At 40.6% G+C, this 23,318-nt stretch overlaps 1 protein-coding gene across 1 annotated transcript in view; it reads left to right on the top strand.

The window, feature by feature from the left end:
• Nucleotides 1-23,318, top strand: part of si:ch211-127i16.2 (probable flavin-containing monoamine oxidase A) — a 97,596-nt gene that overhangs the window by 53,975 nt on the left and 20,303 nt on the right. The window contains exons 9-11 of the mRNA XM_060908829.1: nucleotides 1,912-2,012; nucleotides 9,204-9,362; nucleotides 16,787-16,873. Coding sequence (XP_060764812.1) covers nucleotides 1,912-2,012; nucleotides 9,204-9,362; nucleotides 16,787-16,873 — 347 coding nt within the window. The remainder of the gene's footprint in view (nucleotides 1-1,911; nucleotides 2,013-9,203; nucleotides 9,363-16,786; nucleotides 16,874-23,318) is intronic.

Below are 23,318 nucleotides of genomic sequence, written 5' to 3'. Positions count from 1 at the left end.
GCCTCCAGAGAGATGTGATTGGTCCATGTGTTTACAGATTAAAATTGAGAAGACACCTGCTGAACTGGTGGCCATAAGCTTCCATTAATTATTCGCAAAACTAAAGAAGCTACTGATGACACAGTTGTATGTTTCTGCAAAACCTGATGAGAGACACCAGCTTAATAGAATTGAGGAATGTGTTAAGGACATTAGACACCGGATGCTTATTAACTTCCTTCTGCTTAACTCTGACAAGACTGAAGTACTTGTACTCAGACCACATGCAGCTAGAAGCAAGTTTTCTGATTCCACAGTGACTCTGGATGACCTTTCTGTTTCTTCACGTGCAGCAGTAAAAGACCTCGGAGTGATTATTGACTCCAGTCTTTCATTCAAAACTCACATTGATAACATTACCCGGATAGCTTTCTTTCATCTCAGAAATATTGCTAGGATAAGAAATTTAATGTCACTACATGACGCGGAAAAACTAGTTCATGCTTTCGTTACCTCCAGGTTGGATTATTGTAATGCCTTACTGTCTGGATGTTCCAATAAGTGCATAAACAAGCTCCAGTTAGTTCAAAATGCAGCAGCAAGAGTCCTTACTAGAACTAGAAAATATGACCCCATCACCCCTGTCTTATCCACACTGCATTGGCTCCCAATCAAATTTCGTATTGATTATAAAATACTACTATTGACCTTTAAAGCACTGAATGTTCTCGCACCACAGTACCTGAGTGAACTTCTGCTCCTCTATGACCCGCCACGCCTACTTAGATCAAAAGGTGCAGGTTATCTGCTGGTACCTTGTATAGTGAAGGCTACATCAGGGGGCGGAGCCTTTTCTTACAAAGCCCCACAGTTATGGAACAGCCTTCCAAGTAGTGTTCGGGAATCAGACACAGTCTCAGTGTTTAAGTCTCAGCTGAAAACATATCTGTTTAGTCAAGCCTTTTGTTAATGGTGTTTATGAGGTAAAGGAGTAGATCTGGAGGGTCCTCAGACAGAGTGTTTTGGTAAACTGGGATGTATGGATGCTGTCAGTCCCCACTCCCTTGCTCACTCGAGTTTGTTGACGGTGTAGTGGCTGCTGCTTTATGTCCCGGGGCCCCTCATGCCCGTGTTACCTTCTGGCTCTCCCCTTTTAGTTATGCTGTCATAGTTAGTTGCCGGAGTCCCTGCTTGTACTCGGTGCAATATGTATACTGTTCCTACTTATTCAGGTGACATTGGACATACCTAACAACCTGTGTTTTCTCTCTCTTCTTCCCCCCCAAAAAATCTGTCCCTCTGAGTTACATGTCAATCCCGAGATCGAGATGCTGACCCTCTTCTGCTCCTCAGACCTGCCTGATCCATCCTGGTGCCCTGTGTCTGGTTGGAGTCTCATCACATTGCTCCTGTGGAGGATGGCCCCATATGGACAGTTGAAAGTCACACCTGGAGGATGCTCTGGACGCTTACAGTAATGCTTTTATAGCTGAGGACTACAGTTGACTTGCTAACTTTAGGACTGCAGTTGTCATGAACAGTTTTGCACTCAAATTTCCATCAGTGAAGAGTTTATAACATCAACAAAACTGACTTCATGTTAAAACTGTTAATGTTATCGTCATGTTGTCTGTTGTTGTCCAGGTGAGGATGGGTTCCCTTTTGGGTCTGGTTCCTCTCGAGGTTTCTTCCTCGTGTCGTCTGGGGGAGTTTTTCTTTGCCACCGTCGCCACGGGTGTGCTCACTGGGGATAGATTAGGGATAAAATTGGCTCATGTCTTGGGTCATTCAGATTCTGTAAAGCTGCTTTGGGACAATGTCTATTGTTAAAAGTGCTATACAAATAAACTTGACTTGAGCTGAACACGTTTTCGTTTTCTATTAAATTTTAAGCCCTAACCCCCGACTCCGCCCTCTTCCTGTCATTTCCAGCTCAGATTGAGTACCGACCTGCTTTGCCTCTGGAGCGTCAGCATCTAGCACAGTGGATGCCTGTGGGTCACATGACCAAGTTTATCATCACGTATCCTACAGTGAGTGACATCCATCTTCTCTCAGCCTTTTAGAGAATTTCCCCGAGACATCAATTATAAACTGTCTGTCTGTCTGTCTCATTCATCTTTTCTTCTCTCTGTTTTCACTCAGCACCATGTTAAATCACTTTCCCTTCTTTCATATATCATGTACACTGTACACCAGAGCTGCCAGATTACTTAAAAAACCTTTTTAATTGCTTTTAATTACTCAACATCAATTAACTGAGTGTTTTCATTTGTAAACCATTGTAAATAATCTATACAGAATTAAAAAAAAGAAATTGTTTAATACATTTTTAAAGTCCAAGAAATAACTAAAAACATCCCTGGAACATATTTATACTTTTCCTCTCATTAATAATACCAGAACTATGAATATGCATTAGTATGCAAATTTAAAAACTCCCGAATCGCCAAATATTACTAAATTAGCTAGCTGGTTAGCTAACTCCTAGCAAACGAGCTCATGTTATTTCCCAGAGACTCGACGGGATTTACTTACACTGTAACAACAGCCAAACATTTTAATCTTTTACAAACAAATGTAAAAATATTTAAACTTTTACAGATTTCTAATTAATAGTTTTCTTTTTTGTTGTGAAATATTTAAGTATTTTTCAACAATCAGCCATTTTATTTACAATAAAAAAACACAATACTGCTATTTTGTGAGCAAGCCTAGATATTGTGATACGTACATTATCGCGTATCATAGAATTGCATTTGATATTTTTGTCGTATCACCCAGCCCTACTGCCTTGTGTGTTTTTAAATTCTCAAATTGATCAATTAATACTGTGATCTTTTTTAGACTGTACTATTTTAGTATAAATACGATGGTAGTTATAGAAAATCGAGCACTCTGATTGGTCGAGAGATTCGGATTATTTCTTGATAATCACCTCGAGCGACTCAGCAAAATGGCGGCCAATTGCATCGTCACCATAAGTAAGGAAGAATTACAGATGATGAAAGAAAATGCTGTTCCTAAAAGCACTAAAGATGCTCCGAAGTTTGGTCTAAAACTATTCAAAGGGAAGGTGGGATTGGGATTTATTTTACCGATTTCAAAACAAAGGATTTTATGTGACTCGGCGTAGCTCAGTGACACAAGTCTGCGCTGCGCTTTTATTACATTTACATAAAGATTTTGAAGTTTTAAATAAATAATTTTTAATATGATTTTTAAAAAAATAATCACTTGTGTATTTATATGAAAACAATTATCTGCCTCAGACTCAGTGAATATCGGTGATTATTATACATACAGGACACTTTTTCCATGGAATAAAACGTGTTCTATTCCCTTCTCGTGGGTTTATTGATGGCATGCAGTATTGTTATCATATCGCTTATCCTATATGTATTACATCACTCTACCCAATGGAGAATGAGTGTTGAATATGGTTTGCAATATTGTACGTTGTCAAGACAACATGACATCACACATTGGAGCTCATGTGAAGATCCAATGACAAAATTTTTCTGCTGCACATGCACACAACCATTTCTTTGTCGGCCAGGAAAGAGAGAAGACGAGGCTAATCCAGTGCTACTGCTAGGATTAGCTATGCTATAATTAAGCACTAAATAAATAAACTGAAAACTGAAAGTGAAGACGTGCTGAACACCCAAAAGGTTACCAAAACTTCATGATATATTCTTCATGCATATTTACAAGAGAAAAACATACCAATGGGCATCGAAAAACTGGAAAAGAGACACGCTGGAGATGTAAAACTTAACTGCTCTAGTAAGCAACTGTGACATTTTGTAAACAAACATGGCCGCCAGGTTTGCTTCGTTAAATACAGAAGATTTTGAGAGAATTTTGGCTGCCAGGTCACTCCATTGTGTGTAACTGTCGATGTTGATTTTAAAAGTAACTCAGTAAAGTATACAGGGAAAATAATAATAATATTCGGCTTGACTGCACTAGCACTGGCCTTCGCTAACACGACATCAGCTGGAAGGTAACTGCACTGCCGCGCTAACAGCACCGAGTTGCGGGTAAGCTCGTGTTGGTCTTCAAGAATGCTGATTTGAAGAGAGTGTGTATGTATAATAATAATAATAATGATATTGTCTGGCTTTTTTTGTGGTCTATCAGATATATTCCATTCAGCTACTCATCTTTGACTCATTCAGTATCATGCTAGCTGAATGGAATATATCTGATAGACCACGAAAAAAAGCCAGACAATATTAATTAAATAACAACCTTGACTTAATTTTGCTTATTATTCACCGATATTCACTTCACCTTCAGGGAATAATTGTTAAATATTGTGGAAATCCATCCTAACATGTGTAAGATGATGATATAACATTGATATCATGATAAATCACGTACGAATAGACTTCTCAAATATTACTGGTAACTTTTTTATTTTTACTAAATGAACTGTAAAAAATGTACAAAAAAGTAAACGTCAAAATTGAACTTCATTAGAATTGACTACAGCTTATTTATTTATTTATTTATTTATTTATCTACAACCCCGATTCCAAAAAAGTTGGGACAAAGTACAAATTGTAAATAAAAACAGAATGCAATAATTTACAAATCTCAAAAACTGATATTGTATTCACAATAGAACATAGACAACATATCAAATGTCAAAAGTGAGACATTTTGAAATTTCATGCCAAATATTGGCTCATTTGAAATTTCATGACAGCAACACATCTCAAAAAAGTTGGGACAGGGGCAATAAGAGGCTGGAAAAGTTAAAGGTACAAAAAAGGAACAGCTGGAGGACCAAATTGCAACTCATTAGGTCAATTGGCAATAGGTCATTAACATGACTGGGTATAAAAAGAGCATCTTGGAGTGGCAGCGGCTCTCAGAAGTAAAGATGGGAAGAGGATCACCAATCCCCCTAATTCTGCGCCGACAAATAGTGGAGCAATATCAGAAAGGAGTTCGACAGTGTAAAATTGCAAAGAGTTTGAACATATCATCATCTACAGTGCATAATATCATCAAAAGATTCAGAGAATCTGGAAGAATCTCTGTGCGTAAGGGTCAAGACCGGAAAACCATACCGGGTGCCCGTGATCTTCGGGCCCTTAGACGGCACTGCATCACATACAGGCATGCTTCTGTATTGGAAATCACAAAATGGGCTCAGGAATATTTCCAGAGAACATTATCTGTGAACACAATTCACCGTGCCATCCGCCGTTGCCAGCTAAAACTCTATAGTTCAAAGAAGAAGCCGTATCTAAATGTGATCCAGAAGCGCAGACGTCTTCTCTGGGCCAAGGCTCATTTAAAACAGACTGTGGCAAAGTGGAAAACTGTTCTGTGGTCAGACAAATCAAAATTTGAAGTTCTTTATGGAAATCAGGGACGCCGTGTCATTCGGACTAAAGAGGAGAAGGACGACCCAAGTTGTTATCAGCGCTCAGTTCAGAAGCCTGCATCTCTGATGGTATGGGGTTGCATTAGTGCATGTGGCATGGGCAGCTTACACATCTGGAAAGACACCATCAATGCTGAAAGGTATATCCAGGTTCTAGAGCAACATATGCTCCCATCCAGACGACGTCTCTTTCAGGAAAGACCTTGCATTTTCCAACATGACAATGCCAAACCACATACTGCATCAATTACAGCATCATGGCTGCGTAGAAGAAGGGTCCGGGTACTGAACTGGCCAGCCTGCAGTCCAGATCTTTCACCCATAGAAAACATTTGGCGCATCATAAAACGGAAGATACGACAAAAAAGACCTAAGACAGTTGAGCAACTAGAATCCTACATTAGACAAGAATGGGTTAACATTCCTATTCCTAAACTTGAGCAACTTGTCTCCTCAGTCCCCAGACGTTTACAGACTGTTGTAAAGAGAAAAGGGGATGTCTCACAGTGGGAAACATGGCCTTGTCCCAACTTTTTTGAGATGTGTTGTTGTCATGAAATTTAAAATCACCTAATTTTTCTCTTTAAATGATACATTTTCTCAGTTTAAACATTTGATATGTCATCTATGTTCTATTCTGAATAAAATGTGGAATTTTGAAACTTCCACATCATTGCATTCCGTTTTTATTTACAATTTGTACCTTGTCCCAACTTTTTTGGAATCGGGGTTGTACTATCTTTCATTTGGAAGATATTCTTTTATACGCATTAAATAAAAGCATCACTCAACTCAGCTTGCCATCGCTTTTCTTTGAACTAACATTTTTTCAAATCTGGAATTTCATTCACAAGCCTAGATATCATGCTGCAAATTGTGTATCATTCTTCATATATCACGATATGATGTTTTTGTCATATCGCCCCACCCCTAATTAGAATATACATGTCATAAAAATGTGATGAGTCAGCTATTTAAGGGCTGAACAACTTTCACTCGACCTTTTATGGTTTAGTGTTTAACAGACTGTAAACACTTTTTACCCTCCATTAGTCATTTCCCATTAAAGTGTGATTACATGAGCGTTTATCAGAGAAGCTTAGCATATTTATGACTAATCAGTTATTTATGAAGTTTTTCCCGTGTTAATGGTTGAAGGAAAGTATGAGCATGTTCTGAATTTAGAAACAATTCCTTTCATCTCTGACAAATCGAACATCGCTCGCTGAGATGCACAGATTAAACAAGTTCTTTGTACAGTAAATATATACGACGTGGCAAGACGTGTTTGCTTGCAATGAAGTTTCAGAGAAGGGATTTAACGTTGTTTGGAAAGTAACAAGTAATGGAAAGAGTTAGACGCGGTTATGGTTATGTAAGGAGCGAAGAAACACATTGTGCATTCACAGACGGAGATAATGAGAATGAATAATTATAAACCCATGGATTTATACAGAATTGTACATTCAAGTGAGGACTGATGAGAACGTTCTCTCTGGTGCCACTTCACTAACAATCCAAATAAAGATGGAGAAAACTTTCAGCAGGACTTAAAAGGACAATGGGCGAAAAAAAAAGATCGACAAGCTTTACACAGTTTTCCTCTCAGACTGTGAATCAATCAGTTGAGATGTGTTTGGTGCTGATCAGGGACGTCTAGACAAGTCAGCCAGACATCTGGGGGGAGGGGCAGGATAGAGGCATGCATCCCCCTTATGGAAAAAAAAAAATCTCAGAATGTTTCTTCATTATTACTTTTAGAGGAAAGAGGATCAGGTCCTACAGTATAACTCATCGCAGTTTCTGTTGAACACGAAGCTCCTGATATATAAACGCTGTACATCAGCTTCCAGCCGTCACAGAGCAAGAACATCTCCTTTATCATACAGGTCCGAAGAATGTTATTCATTTATACAGCCAACAGATTTGTTCAATCAGAAAAAGCAGGAATTATACGGTGTAATAAATTTGTACTTGTTCGCACAAACCAGCAAGATCCTCCAGACTGTTTATTAAAGCAATGCTGCCTTTCAGCTTTTTCAAGTGTAGGTGATAAAAATAATTTTGCCGAGACCCAATTATTTTTGTTTAGTGGACCGAAAGCTACTGAATTTGAATCACAGACTTATAATTTTATTAGTTTAAAAAAAAAAAAATAGAACAATTAATGAATTGAGGGCCATGTGGCCCTGAAGTGCCCTTGAGCAAAGCACCGAACCCCCAACTGCTCCCCAGGCTGCTCTGGGTATGTTGTACATCTCTCTCAATAAGAGTCTGCTAAATGCCATTAATGTAATATACAGCATACTGTACATTTGGGTGAGACTGAATTTCAGTACTTATTAGCTCCATTATCCTCTTCGCTTCAATCACAAATGAATAAAATAAACAACAGACACCAAATAAGAGCTGATTGAGTATGTTTCAGTAAGTGCGGTAAACCGGAGATGCCAATACTTACAGTTTGGCAGGAACTTATTGCTACTGTGAGATGTGACACACATGAAAATGGTAGCAAAAACATAAAAACAAACAAAACAAGTGTTGCCAGGCAAAACAAACCCTCACCCTGCAGCACTTATTTTATACCTATATGTTGATAATGGTAATATTTCTCAATCATCAGCTGTCAGGTTATAGTCCTATGAAAATCCATGACCTTGAGTTTGACACTTCAGAGTCATCGAAGGTCAAAGGTCATGGTGCCAAATGAAAGCCCATATGGCACTTACTATAAGTTGAAAATGGTAAAATCTCTCTACCATCAACCGTTTTCAAGTTATAGCCCTCTGAAAATCTGTGACCTTGAGTTTGACCTTTCAAGGTCACACAAGGTCAAAGATCATGGTGCTAAATGAAAGGCCATATGGGAGTTCCTATACACTCATAATAGTATACATTTGTCTATCGGCAACTGTTTTTGAATTATAATGGAAAATATGTTATTTTGACTGAAAGGTTGACCTTTCCGGTGACCTTGACCTGATTACTCCCAAAATTTAATCGTAATCTATGGGCCATTGCCCACCTACCCTGAAAATTTGAAGTCAATTGGTACAACTGTCTAGACACTAGATTGTTAACAGACAGACACACAAACAAACAAATAAACAAACAACCAAGTTCAAAGGTCATGGTGCCAAATGAAAGCCCATATATGACTTCCTATATGTTGATAATGATAAACATCTCTCTATCTTTAACCATTTTTGAGTTATAATGGAAAATATGCACATTTTAGCAATGACCTTGACCCCCCCCCCCCGGCATTTGACCCCCAACCGCTAAGAAAACTATGAGAGATACTCCATCATGTAGCATATCAATGGAAGCAGAATTGAAAGATGAGCATTTTGGAATTGGTTTGAAGTAAATATGGTGACTATGAATGAAGATATCACAAACAAACAAACAAATAAAAAGAATCTTGACCTTTTTGGTGACCTTGACCATGACTGGATGACCCTCAAAATGTTGGAGGTTCTATTTGAGACCAATGCCCATCTATCCTGGAAGTTTAGAAAGTGAAGAAGCTTTTGGAGTTACTTTTGCTTCTTGTCACTTTTTTGCTAACCAATCGAAAGCAAGAGGGCGGGGCTACTGTCTCTGGTTTGTAACAGTGAACGTGTTGTTTGTGTTTTATTCTGCTAGCACGCTAGTTTGTGTGGTGAAATCCTGCTCGTATTTTCTCATCAGCAAAGTTTCCACTTCTGAATAAACCATTTGTTTAATTATAAATGAATCGACAGAGCTGTGCACTGAGTTTAATAGTTTCTGTTTTCATATCTACTAAAATATGCATCCGTGTTGAATTTTACAGGCGTTCTGGAAGCAGAAAGGCTTCTCGGGGGAGATTGTGGCACATCCCTCTGTCCACTGCCCTTTCGGGGTCACCTTTGATGCCACCAGCCCCAGCGGGAGCCCAGCGCTGGTGGGCTTCATCGCCGGGGTTCAGGCCTGCTACTGGAACAGCCGAGAGGTGAGAGACTGAGGGGGAGAAGGTGAAAATGTGAGACAGCGCGAATGGAAGCGCGTTAGAAACAGCGTGGGGGGATTTTGGGGTCCGTCCCAGAGGCTTGCAGCTTCATAGAGTTCAGAGCTCTCGAGGCGTATTTACATGACGAGGTGAAAATGGATGCAGTCGCCGTATTTGGGTGTCAGGAGACGTCTCTGAGGAGGCGACTTTCAACACGCTCAGTGTACGCAATGTGTGTTTACTGAAGTGTGTATCGGGCACGAAATTCAAAATGAGCTTAAAGAATACAACATGATTTCTCAGTTTTAACATTTTTAATGTTGTCTTTAGACAATTTTCAATGAAATACAGGATTTCCATGGTTTACAAATCCTTGCATTTTGTTTTTATTGATGTTGAACACAGCGTTCCAGCTTTTTTGAAATTCTACTTGGAATTCTGTTCTGAGGTAGAAATTTACTTCAATTATTTTCAGTGACTTAATCTTCCATTAGCCACATTAGCCTCGTAGCTCAAGTACAAAGCTAAAGACACGAGCTTTACACGACAAGAAAAACTTCAGTGGAACCAGAATGGAGTAAAGTTCATCAAACTGTTCCTTCCATTAATCATCAGCGCAGGAAGCTTCAGTGTTTGTTCTGACCGAGTGTGATATTGCTTCATCTGTTTCTCTCTCTCTCTCTCTCTCTCTCTCTCTCACACACACACACACACACACACACACACACACACACACACACACACACACACAGTGCCACTATACTGCCCCAAAACTATGACGCATCATCTCGCGATCTCCTCTCGAACCTTCATTCAAATTCAGCAGCATGACCGCGTTTCTGAAGACGTGTGCCGCTATCCAACATCCTGAAATCTTTGTTTATTTTCCTTTATTATTATTTAGCAGCCTGAAGCTAATTAGCATCGCTGTTCACCTCTGAATGATGACAGGATTTACAGAGCGGACACGCAGTGTGGTTTTTACAGATCTTGTTGTTGTTTTTTTCAAATGAGGTTTTACTGCTTGGCATTTTAATCCTCGCCATCATCTCTCTCTCTCTCTCTCTCTCTCAGTTTGTGTTTCAGATCTGCGATCATATAGAGAGTTTAAATATAATCATTCGGGCATGAGAAACCCTGGACGCGTTTTCATTTCACGCAGACGTTTCAGCATTGGCGTCAAAATGAATATCGCAGCTCGGATGTTGTTTGCATTTTCATAACGTTTATGTACGTTATACAAAATCTCATCTCATCTCATCATCTCTAGCCGCTTTATCCTTCTACAGGGTCGCAGGCGAGCTGGAGCCTATCCCAGCTGACTACGGGCGAAAGGCGGGGTACACCCTGGACAAGTCGCCAGGTCATCACAGGGCTGACACACAGACAACCATTCACACTCACATTCACACCTACGCTCAATTTAGAGTCACCAGTTAACCTAACCTGCATGTCTTTGGACTGTGGGGGAAACCGGAGCACCCGGAGGAAACCCACGCGGACATGCAAACATGCAAACTCCACACAGAAAGGCCCTCGCCGGCCCCGGGGCTCGAACCCAGGACCTTCTTGCTGTGAGGCGACAGCGCTAACCACTACACCACCGTGCCGCCATACAAAATCTCATTTCTAGAAATTTATATTTACCGAATACAATTAAGTTGGTCTTGAAAATCTTTTCTTTGCACTTGTGTCAGTTAAATAAAGGTTCATGTGAAAGTATAAAATAACAGGTTTTTGTTTTTATTTTTGCATTTTGGAAAATATCCCAACTTCTCTAGAAATGGAGTTTGTACAGAATGGCAGGGATTCCAGCAGCATGCCTTCCCAAATGTTTTAGATAATTAACTCTGTTATAGCTCTGATAGTAAAAAGGACATGAATAAATTAATGATGTTTCTCACATACTTAACCGCAATTATGTCACTTCTCTACCCTTTCCAAAAAAAAAACAAAGAAATGAATGAAATATTTGGATGAACTCGAAGTAACTAGCAAGCAGACACTTTTTTTTTCTGTGGCAGTGATATTTTTTTTCATACAAATAGAAAGCAAAATGTCAGGAATTAAACTCTATTACAGGAAAATAATCAACAACAAGATGGTGTGATGAAGCCGAGTCACTACTCAGATTTTTTTCCTATTACAGCACAACATGATGTGTTTTATTCCTCTTATTCCCACAGCAATTTATCAACGAGTACAATTTATTATTTTTTTAAAATGACACGCTGTACTTTTTATCTGTTTGTAGGTGCATGTAATGCTATACCTTACCTTACATTAATGGCCTTTAGCAGACGCTCTTATCCAGTTCAACACACCCAGAGCAGCCTGGGGAGCAGTTGGGAGTTAGGTGCCTTGCTCAAGGGCACTTCAGCCGTTCCTGCTGGTCCAGGGAATCAAACCAGTCACCTTTTGGTCACCAAAGCTGCATCTCTAACCATTAGGCCATGGCTATAGAGATCTTGCAGTCACGTGACCGGAAAGTACACAGCCGCCATTTTGTCGGTAAAAAACACCGCTGAATACTGCTGCACTCGTGTACAAAATGGATCAATTTCAACCGACGGACTACACGGCTCATTTTTCTAATGAACAGATAATTAGATATATGTCTAAAATAAACAACCTACGGATTAGTGACCCTTATGGCTTACCGGACATAGTTTTCACGACCGTGTCAGTGGATATGGAACTCTTCTTCCCTGAAAGACAGAAATATACTGACTAGTGGCAATTGAGCACGAGGAATTTATGATTTGATACTTATGAAGTTATCTATCTCTACATGTGACCCCTAAAAGTGTAAAATAATTTTATATCTAGAGACTACATTGATTGTCACACCACTAAAGATCCAATCCACCCCCCCGCCCCAAGCCTTTTCTCAGGTTCCCACTTCCCGGAATTTTTTATTAGAGCAAGTCATAAACTTATGTTGCGAATAACCACATGGATATACTGAAATAAATACATGGCGAACCTGAGATGAAATGGTCACTGCACAGGCACCAGTGATCGTTCTTTCCAGTCGGTTCCCATGCCTTGTTCTTGTTGTTTCCATCGGCCCGGCCGATAGCAGCAATCCACTTTGCACGCCTGTCAGGGTCCCGTGGCAGCCTATGAAACTTTCTTCCCGATTTCTGACCTCTCCTGTTGTGGCATTTATATGCCATACAACTCTCTGGCATTGTGGCACGGTAATATTTGAAGATTTGGGTGAAAAAAACCCCAAAGTCAGTGTTGGAAAGACGGCGGAAATATGGCGTTTGTCCGACAAAATGCCGACGGCTTACAATCTGGAGCGGTTGTGACGTCACATGCAAGATCTCTATACAACTAGAACAGTCACAAAACAAATTCTCACTAATGTTATATAGCAGCTATAAACAGAACAGGGGCAGGGTGTCCTGATAATGTGGCATGTTAGGGCTAAAGAGCGAGTTTAAAGATGCTCTTAAGCAAAGAACGTTGTCTCTGTACTTGTAGGTTTTCCAGAACTTACTCGTAAGAAGGAGCCTTAAGAGCAACATTACAAAGAGCTTCTTTGCACTGCGTGTCCTCGATAAAGGCATTAGTAGTTGCTAAATCCAGTCAGTGAGGTCACATGGTGTTTGTTTTGAACAAAAAAAACTAATGAAATATAAAGTGTTAAAATGTGTTAATATATTGCATTATCATTAAGCATTACATATATAATGTGGTGATTAATAATTAAACTATTTTACATTTTTAGACAATAACTTTTTTTATTCCAAATGTGTGTGTGTTTTTTTTTTTTTTTAAATGAACAAATGTTTACACAGGGCGGCACGGTGGTGTAGTGGTTAGCGCTGTCGCTTCACAGCAAGAAGGTCCAGGTTCGAGCCCCGTGGCCGGCGAGGGCCTTTCTGTGCGGAGTTTGCATGTTCTCCCCGTGTCCGCGTGGGTTTCCTCCGGGTGCTCCGGTTTCCCCCACAGTCCAAAGACATGCAGGTTAGGTTAACTGGTGACTCTAAATTGAGCGTAGGTGTGAATGTGAGTGTGAATGGTTGTCTGTGTCTATGTGTCAGCCCTGTGATGACCTGGCGACTTGTCCAGGGTGTACCCCGCCTTTCGCCCGTAGTCAGCTGGGATAGGCTCCAGCTCGCCTGCGACCCTGTAGAACAGGATAAAGCGGCTACAGATAGATGGATGTTTACAGAAAAGAATGAGCAAATAATAAGCTAATAATTAAGTAAATGTTTCTCCGTGCCTGATCATTTCACTGTTACGCATACAAGCAGTCAGGATTCTTTCAGCTGTTATCCAGAATGCCACATTGGCGATATACCAGATGCTCAGATTATGGATTTTGGACTTCTTGTAAATCTAACATGAAATCATATGCACGCAGCCCAGAATGGTCCGTTTTCCAGGCTCTGATTACAGAACCTCGTGAATCCATCAGGAGACAATCTCGACTGTAGATTATTGGCGAATTTTCCAGATTTATTGAGCAACAGACCACAAAATGCTGCTCGGAAGGTCAAGAAAACACGTGGTGAACTATTAGCACCGCCAAGTGAATGCTGCATGAAAACTGTACTCGCATGATCGACACATTTTCACTACAGACTAAAACGTCATTTGCCGATTTTTATAGCAGAAGGAAGATCTATACTTGTCTCAGTCGTGGATGACGTTAAGAATGGTAAATGTAGGGGGCGTTATTGAGGTGATTATTCGTTGATAGTTACTGGATCATCCAGCAAAAACGGCACACAACATCGCGCGCTTTTTTTTTCCAATGCCGTTTCTATGCATTCTGTAAACAGAGACACTAAATTAGATATTCACTCACCTAATTTAATTAAATGTGATTAAAATGTGGCGATATCAGTGTGACATTCTGATATCTGTACGCAATTCCATAACATTGAAATATATTCATAATGTTTTGTGCATATTTATTGAATAATTAACTCGATGTAAAAATAATTGAACACCAGCAGCAGATTCAACTCCAGTCTCTGCCCACTGACTGTGAGAGTCCCTCGGAGGCGCAGCACATTCTGCATGTTCGGCTGCAAGCAAGACGCTCTTTGCTGTGAAAGAGTGATCCAGATCCATCGTAAGTTAAGATTGAACTGAAGTACAACTTTGGCTATGATGTTGTTTGGGAAAACCATGCTAGCTTAATGATGGATCTTAAGAGGCAGGCAAAGACACTCAGCCTTAAAGGTAGACTGCCTTTCAGATTTTTCAAGTTTAGATCATAAAAAGAATTTTCCCGACATCTGATTATTTTTGTTTAGTGACCGAAAGCTACTGAATTCGAATCACAGACTTCCAATATTATTAGTTTTTTTTTTTAAAAATAGAACAATTAATGAATTTATCTCCACGTGACCCTAAATTCTCTGCTATTTTTTTTCCTGCTTCAATTCAAGATACTACGTCATGCATCACGTGGTGGGCTTTCCCCGTTCACGCAAGGCATTGTGGGATACAAATTTGAAACAGGAGAGAAAAATGGCGGACGTGAGTGTGCGAATGAAACGTGAAAGATCAACTACAGTAACAGAAAGAAAGCGAGAAGAAAGGACGTTATGCATACATGTCAACCTATACGGAATGTCCGTATTTTATACGGATTTGATTCAATAAACATAGTATACGGGCGTATAAATAAAGTTATACGGATTCATCTCATCTCATTATCTCTAGCCGCTTTATCCTTCTACAGGGTCGCAGGCAAGCTGGAGCCTATCCCAGCTGACTACGGGCGAAAGGCGGGGTACACCCTGGACAAGTCGCCAGGTCATCACAGGGCTGACACAGACACAGACAACCATTCACACTCACATTCACACCTACGCTCAATTTAGAGCCACCAGTTAACCTAACCTGCATGTCTTTGGACTGTGGGGGAAACCGGAGCACCCGGAGGAAACCCACGCGGACAACATGCAAACTCCACACAGAAAGGCCCTCGCCGGCCCCGGGGCTTGAACCCAGGACCTTCTTGCTGTGAGGCGACAGCGCTAACCACTACACCACCGTGCCGCCCCAAGTTATACGGATTCTTTAATAAAACTTCAATATTTATTTAGAGCTATAATCAATTCCCATGATGATAAAAGAGCGCATAACATTTACAAACGTACTGTACACCACAGACAGCCAGTAAAGAGTCTTATGAAATCGCATGTTATCTTGTGGTAGCGAGACTTCGTTCCACTTTTGATCATGCGCACACCGCATTGCGAGAATCCCGCCAACCGTGAAGTCATAGACATATAAACATAGACGTCGCCTTCTGCGTAGAATCATACGTCATCCTCGCCGCCATATTGGATGTGGCAAAGTGGAGATTCTTCAACCGTCTCTGGTATAGCGTCTAGACAGTAGCCGAGAATAAAGATGCCTCATTCATGTGCTGCGTTTAACTGTACCAACAGGTTTACCGTCCAAGCGAGATCACATGGGATTACCTTTCACAGGTGAGACTGGAAAAATACTTTTCATTGTATTTGGTCATTATAACGTAATTTTACGAACAGATTTTCCTGACTTTGTGGCTAATATGAAGTCTTGCGCATAATAGCCGCTCGATGAAACCTGTCTCCAAACAACGAAGTATTTCCTTCGTAACTACGCTGATAACACTTTGTGTTTTTGTCAAACATTGGAGCTTTGTATTCATTCTGAAGGTTTATTGTTATTAATATTGAATAAAAAGTAACTGGGATATATCATTGTTAATTATCATTCAAATTTCAGGTAAATTATTTTAATTTGCATCTTATATGGATTTTATAAGGGAAATACGGATTTTGGAGGTTGGTTATACAGGTTTGATTGACCAAAGGTTGACATGTATGGTTATGCTATATACGAAGGAAAGGAAATGCAGGACCAAACTAATAAATATTGGCGCTCAGCGAGCACCTCGGTGTGATCAGCTGTTCGTTTAGCGACAGAATGATGGAACTGTCAGTGCACGCTCAAAGGGAAACCTGTAGATGGCAGTAGTGCAACACTGTGGATGCCAGCTGCTGTAAAACCCAAAAGAAGAAGAAGGTAAACCTGCGCATGCACACACGGACTTCCTCTGTCTGCTTGACTGCGCCAAGCGAGCAATTTCATGAACATTATTTGCTTTAATCCCCTCAAATTAAATAACTTCCCAGCCACAGAATGGCCTGATATTGCTGCTTTTATAAGAAACGCATCAATATTTTCTGACCAATCAGAATCCAGATTTGAACAGCACCGTGGATATCAGTTGTTCAACTGACATTCCTGTTAAATCTGCGTCATCCGTCAGTCAGAACGCATCTCTGAAGTTATTTGCCGTCTTGTTGTTGTTTCTTTCCATGGAGTTATATTTCCCGTTACAGCTGCCGTCTTCATCATTGACCGTCATTAAATACATTTGCTCTATTCTTGCTTCCTTTCAGATGGAGGACAGACGAGACGCCGTTGTTAGCAGCCTGGTGAAGTATCTTGGTCCTGAAGCGGCCTCCTACATTCACTATGAGGAGAAAGTAAGTGACATGAACTTCTGAGTCACCAGCCGATACAGTCATGATTGCTTCTTCTTCTCCAGACCTTATCGTCTCGTCCCTTGCTCGTTAGCCTGCTCTGTGCTAATTAATTTTGCTTTAAAAAAAATAAAAGCCTGAGTGAAACAGGATGGCTGTTGAAACGTCTGGCTTTAACACAGGAGTTAAATTTGGTGTGTTTGGATGGAAGAGGAGGAGAAGAAGGAGAAAGAGAAGGAGGAGGAGGGGTGTGTTTGGTTGCAAAGGCTCAGACCACATACTGCCATTTTTGACAGGGTGTTAAAAAAATGAGTCAGCGAGCTACAGGTGAGTATCTAAAAAAAACAATGTTTTCTCGGATTGTTTTTCTCCTCACGCTTCAGGCGATCATGCTGTGTGATGCACTGTAGAAAGATTTTTTAGATTTGCTGTCTGATGCAACAAGATATAAGAGACAAGACATCTCTGGTTCCTTACACGTTCCTCGTGACTGGCTGGATGCCATAATTTTACTTTTAATAAATGTTATAATGAACAAATAAATAAATAAATAAACAAGACAGGCTTGGTAGCTCGTGCATGCTGATTTATTTTAAACCCAAATTCACAGAGAGTTTTAAGGCAAGTGAACGCACCACATGCTCTCAGACTGACGTGTGATATGAAAACCCTTGATTTCTCGTTGATCATATTTTTACAAAATATAAAGCAGAGAATTTAAAGAAAAACAAGAAATCAAATTCTCAGACAATTTTGAGGCAAGTGAACGCACCTCAGGCTCCGAGCTCGTCCCTGATGTTATAGAATATTATAAAAAAATCCTTGTATTATATAATATTACATAAACTGCATTTAAACAGTTGGCTAACATCCAACTCCGTTATCCACACCTGCGGATTCTGTTCGCTATTAGAGTGAAGCTATTTACATATTTAAATTTAAAGCCACACCCCCAAACCAGCCTATTTTATCCAACAGGGTTTTTATACAGCACTAAAATGGCATAAAAAAAAGAACCGAGGCGTTTTACTCACTCACTCACTCACTCACTCAGGGCAGCTTCATCGTCTGACATGCTATGGTACACCGCCACACACATCTGTCTAACATCAGGCTCTCAGGTTAGAGAAGTAGTTTTGGGACCAAAAGGTCGCTGGTTTGATTCCCTGGATCATCAGGAATGGATAAAGTGCCCTTGAGCAAGGCACCCAACCTCGAACTGCTCCCTGGGTGGGGTGTGTCAGGATCCTGTTGGACGTCACTCTGGAGAAGAGCATCTGCTAAATGCCTGTAATGTAATGTATCTCAGCAACACTGTCAAGTTTGGTGTCCCTGGAAAGCATGTCAAGGGGTGTAAGGTATGGGGGACACCTGCGTCCTCGCTCTCCGTGCTTTGGGTCCCAGAACAGTAGCTTGTGCGCCAGTAGACAAGTCCTCATGTCATCTTATGTAGCCTGTGAGCTTCATCCTCCTCTCTTGGATTTTGATTGTAGTCAAGTCACTAAACCTCGAGTCCGAGTCCAGTCTCGAGTCCCCAGTGTTCAAGTCCAAGTCATTCAAGAAAATTTTGAGTCCTAGAACAAGACTCCAACTGCACCGTGTGACGGTGTCTGTTGCTGCCTTTATGTGAAAGCGTCTCTGCTACTGTGTTGGACTAATGTTCCTGCTCGACTGCCCTGTTTTAGTTAATAGACTACAAATAAAAAGCTAGTTCATCGCTCAGCAAGCCCCGCTATCAACAGAGCAATAAATATAGCATTTCACTTCCTTCTCTGGGTGGAGTCTTGGCAAATGACGATTGAAGTTCGAGGTCGTCCCCGTTGTCTCCTCAATAGTTCTTCTACATATGGAACTCATAGCAGTGCATTTTTTTCCCACTGCACGAGAAGTCTGTAGAAGCAAAGCAGGCAATCCTAGGGGCGTCTCTCCAGGCATTTTAGTGCCATTAATGTTAATTTGTTCCTGAACATGACGTATGAACAGGTGAATGTTGATTCTCTTGCACAAAATTAGTATAAAAATTAATGTAGATATAAATATCTTATGACAAATTATTATGGCATGCTACAAAACATAAAGAAAAATTCCAAGTCCTCGTCTCCAATTTACGAGTCTGAATGCAATTAATGCACGAGTCTGAGTCCGAGTCATCAGTGCTCAAGTCCAAGTCGAGTCACGGATTCCTTAAAATTAGTCCTGGACTTGAGTACTACAAACCTGGTGGTAGCTTTGGGAAGGTTTCCATCGACTATTTTGTTGTTGATGTTGTTAAACCAGCTGGTGCTGAGCGCCATGTGTATAACAGCCATCAGTGCCCTTAGTGAGTGCTTTAGGTATGGTATGGTCCATGTTTCCGACCCATACAGGAGAATGGATTCTACTCTGGAAAACTCTGATCTTTAACTCTGTTCTCATTGATGACGTCCATATCTTTTTTCATCTGATGGCACGCCTGCCAGGGCTTGGCTTTCCAGATTTCAAAGTCATGCTCAGAACTGTTAATCCAGGTTCCAGGGTGGACAAAGTCCTGTGCTCTCTCCGGATCTTCACCACTCTGTGCTCCATGACCACTCTTAGATCATTTGTAGATCATTTGGGTGGTGTTGAGTCCCATGCACTTGGTCTTTGACTTGTTGAGGTGCAGCCCGATGGAATTTGCTGCCTCTTCTAGACTAAAGAACAGAGTTTCCGCCTCCTGCACTGTGTCCGTCAATAAAAAACAACAACAACAACAACAACCAACCAAACAAAAAAAAAAACCCTTGCAAACTTTACAAACACATCTCAGGGAATCATATAAAATCATCGAAAAGATAAGAGAATATAACATGTCTCCTTTAAGGCGAGTGCTTGGAGATGGTCCCTAATGCTTTATAATATTACATAAATCTTCTTGTATTTCTTATTGATGAAGATTTTACACAGAATTTAATAAAAAAAAAAAATTGCAGATAACTGTGCAGCCTATAGATGCCCGACTTGCTCCGAGATTGCTCCTGGTGTTGTATAATATTCTATAAAGCACCTCGTACGTGTCGTTGATGAAGGTTTACGGTCTAAATCAGAGAATTAAGGGGCACTTGTGCTGATGCGTTTGAGAGAATGTCTGGTCCTGATGGTGCTCTGATGGTGAAGATGGCTGAGATGATTAGTTCAGCTCCGTTTCTTTGCACGCGATGTTGCCGAGGCTCATTTCAGACATGTCGCATTAAAGCATGTGAAATCGCTCCCCGGTGCGAGCTTGACATCTCGGCAAGAAGTCCGAGGAGGAGAGCAGAACGCCATTAAGGACAGGCTGTGTTCGTCACCTCGCTCCTGACGCCCTCGGAGCGTGAAACTCGACAGAACTCTCAGGAAGAACTCTCTCCTCCGTCTCTCTCACTAAAGTCTGGTTTATCAAGTCCTTCTGAGGAGGAGGAGGAGGAAGTTCTAACATCCTGGATCATTCCTCTATTTTTCCAGAAGCTGTTTAAATGTTCCGACACATTTAGCGAGCTACGTTACAGCTCCATGGCAACAGTAGCTGCATTTATTTGATCTCTTGTGAAGTAAACACCGTGTCATACTGTTACAGGAAAAAAATCAACAATGATTAGGGTGTGATGGCACGGAGTTACTGTTACCACCACACAGCATGGTGGGACGTGTTTTATTCCTCTTGTACTGCAGCAGTTCACCAAAGATTACAACTTTTTATTGATTAACCCTTCTGTGTGTAGTGTCCGCACTTATCAACGGGCTCTTTTTTATATTTTAATAAAATATAAGTGTCATATTAGCGCCGAAAAGTGGTGCTGAACAGCATTTCTGGACTTCCCAGAATGCACCGTGGCACAAACATGGTCGTGACGTAATTGTTTAAGTGTGTGTGTGCACTAAGATATTAATCACCTCAAAAACACTTTACGGTGGTGTAGTGGTTAGCGCTGTCGCCTCACAGCAAGAAGGTCCTGGGTTCGAGCCCCGTGGCCGGCGAGGGCCTTTCTGTGCGGAGTTTGCATGTTCTCCCTGTGTCCGCGTGGGTTTCCTCCGGGTGCTCCGGTTTCCCCCACAGTCCAAAGACATGCAGGTTAGGTTAACTGGTGACTCTAAATTGAGCGTAGGTGTGAATGTGAGTGTGAATGGTTGTCTGTGTCTATGTGTCAGCCCTGTGATGACCTGGCGACTTGTCCAGGGTGTACCCCGCCTTTCACCCGTAGTCAGCTGGGATATTTAAATCTAAATGTTAAAAATTTGGACATTGGAAAATTAAAATTTTAAACTATTTCAAGCAAACTGTATAGTTTATTTATCTATATATCTATTTATTTATTTACACGTGGAAGATTTTTTTTCCACATTAACAGGAACGATGTTTAACACAAATAAGACCGATTCTGATCTGTGCACCAGGAACATGGGCAATGATCAGAGACTAGAGCGAGTTGTACTCGGAGCAGATGGAAGAATGTTACGGTACATGGCAGGATCACGGCTCAGAGATGGTGTCAGTAGTGAAGAGGAAGCGGCTCAATACAGTGTGATACAGTTAGATAAAATACGGATGGTGAAGAGATTGAGATGGTTTGGTCACGCCAGAAGAAGAGAAGATGAGGCTCTTGGTCAAGTTTATAGATGAGAAGTTGATGGTTGAAGAAATCATGGAAGGCCAAGGAAGACCTGGAAAAGATGCACTGAAGAAGATCTAGAGGAGTTGAATGTTGGTGAAGAAGACGCTTTAGATCAAAGAGAATGGGAGCGTAGGATGAAACGTCTGACTCCTGAACTTGGGGGAAAAACCTGACGATAAAACGAAGATTACGATGATGATGACAATGATGACGATGACAGTGATGACAACAACGATGATACGATGATGATGATTACGACAATGACGGCAATGATGACGACAGTGACAGTGATGATGACAATGATGATGACAACGGTGATGACAACAACAACGACGATAACGATGATGATGACAACGACGATGATGACAATTTGGAAAATCCATTTAATTTTTAATCCAAGTATTATATGGACAGAACCAAAATTCCTACATCATGCCAAGTTAAAAAAAAAAGAGAAAACCTAAAATAATCTGAAATAAATGTATGCATGAAAGGGTTAACAAATTACACGTCTTACTTTTTAATCTGAGTTACATTCAGTAATGTGGAACATTCATGAAACATGAAGCTCCTGTTCTCACTTATGTTATAGCAGCAATAAATGAACATCAAACACCTCCAAATAATTCTTGCTCCAAAGATTTTTTCATCACTTTCCTCTTACAGCACAACATGGCATATTTATAAATTCCTCTTATAAATATCTCCTTATAGACCAACAATTTTAAAAAATCTGTTTGTGTGACATCCTCTGTACCTGAGCTGTTACTATAGAAACGATAACGCATTATAACGTTATGTTACTATCAACCTGCGACTCAGCTATCGTCAGAGCTTCTGTGAAGGAAAATTAATCAACATCTTCTGCCCAATCAGATTGGAGAATTCAGCAGTGTGAGAATGACATGCCTTATGACTTTGTGATTGTGATGTATTTAATTAGACAGAGAAAAACACGTCGAACTTTGGTTTGATTGGCGTCGTGATGAACGGCGCGGGCACACGCACTCACGCTGGGTTAAATATGCTCATTAACAAGGCACAAGCGTGTGGCTAATTAGTCATTAACCGACGCCTCCTGTGGTGAGGATGAGATGAGATCAGGACAGTCAACAGAGTGGAACAATCACCAGTCACGTTCTGTGTTCCCGTCATACAGCGTGTTGAACTTAATATAAGATAATTTATTTATTACTCACGAGAGATGGATTTTGAAAGTTATTTCAAATTTATATCCAGCGTTGAGTTCGTTTGGATCACACTCTTGTTCAGTTATGTGCACTGTGTGGATTATTTGGGGAGGTGAAAACACAGAAGAACAAAAAAAAAAAGGGAAAGAAATGCTGCATACAGTTGTGGTCAGAAGTTTACATACAGTGACATGAATGTCATCTTGTACTACGTTCAGACTGCAACCTGAAACGACCCATATCCGATTTGTTGTGAAATCTGATTTTTTTGTTAGGCCGTTCACATTACCAATTACATGAGACTTGTATGCGATCTCCAATATGAACGGAAAACGACCCAAAAGTGTCCCGCATGCGCAAATTGACACGTAATAAGCACATCTACGTAATACGTAAACAAAAAAAAGCGCACTCTTCAAGTTTGCAAGTAAAGCATGGAGATGAGGCGAGACCTGACGATGTGGTTTTTGTGGCGGCGGCGGAACTCACACAATAATCTGATTAACAGCAGACTAATGAGACCGAAGGTGTCAAATTACTGGAAATTTCCAGAACAATCTTATAATCTTGTAATACAGGATGGTTTAAGTTATAAATCAATTATAGAAACTGTTTTATTTAATCAGGCTAACAGATCAACATCCAGGT

This window comes from Neoarius graeffei, chromosome 25 (genome assembly GCF_027579695.1).
Source record: "Neoarius graeffei isolate fNeoGra1 chromosome 25, fNeoGra1.pri, whole genome shotgun sequence".
In the NCBI taxonomy this organism is placed as follows: Eukaryota; Metazoa; Chordata; class Actinopteri; order Siluriformes; family Ariidae; genus Neoarius; species Neoarius graeffei.
The sequence above is the reverse complement of the archived record's forward strand: the minus strand, read 5'-3'. Positions and strand labels throughout refer to the sequence as shown.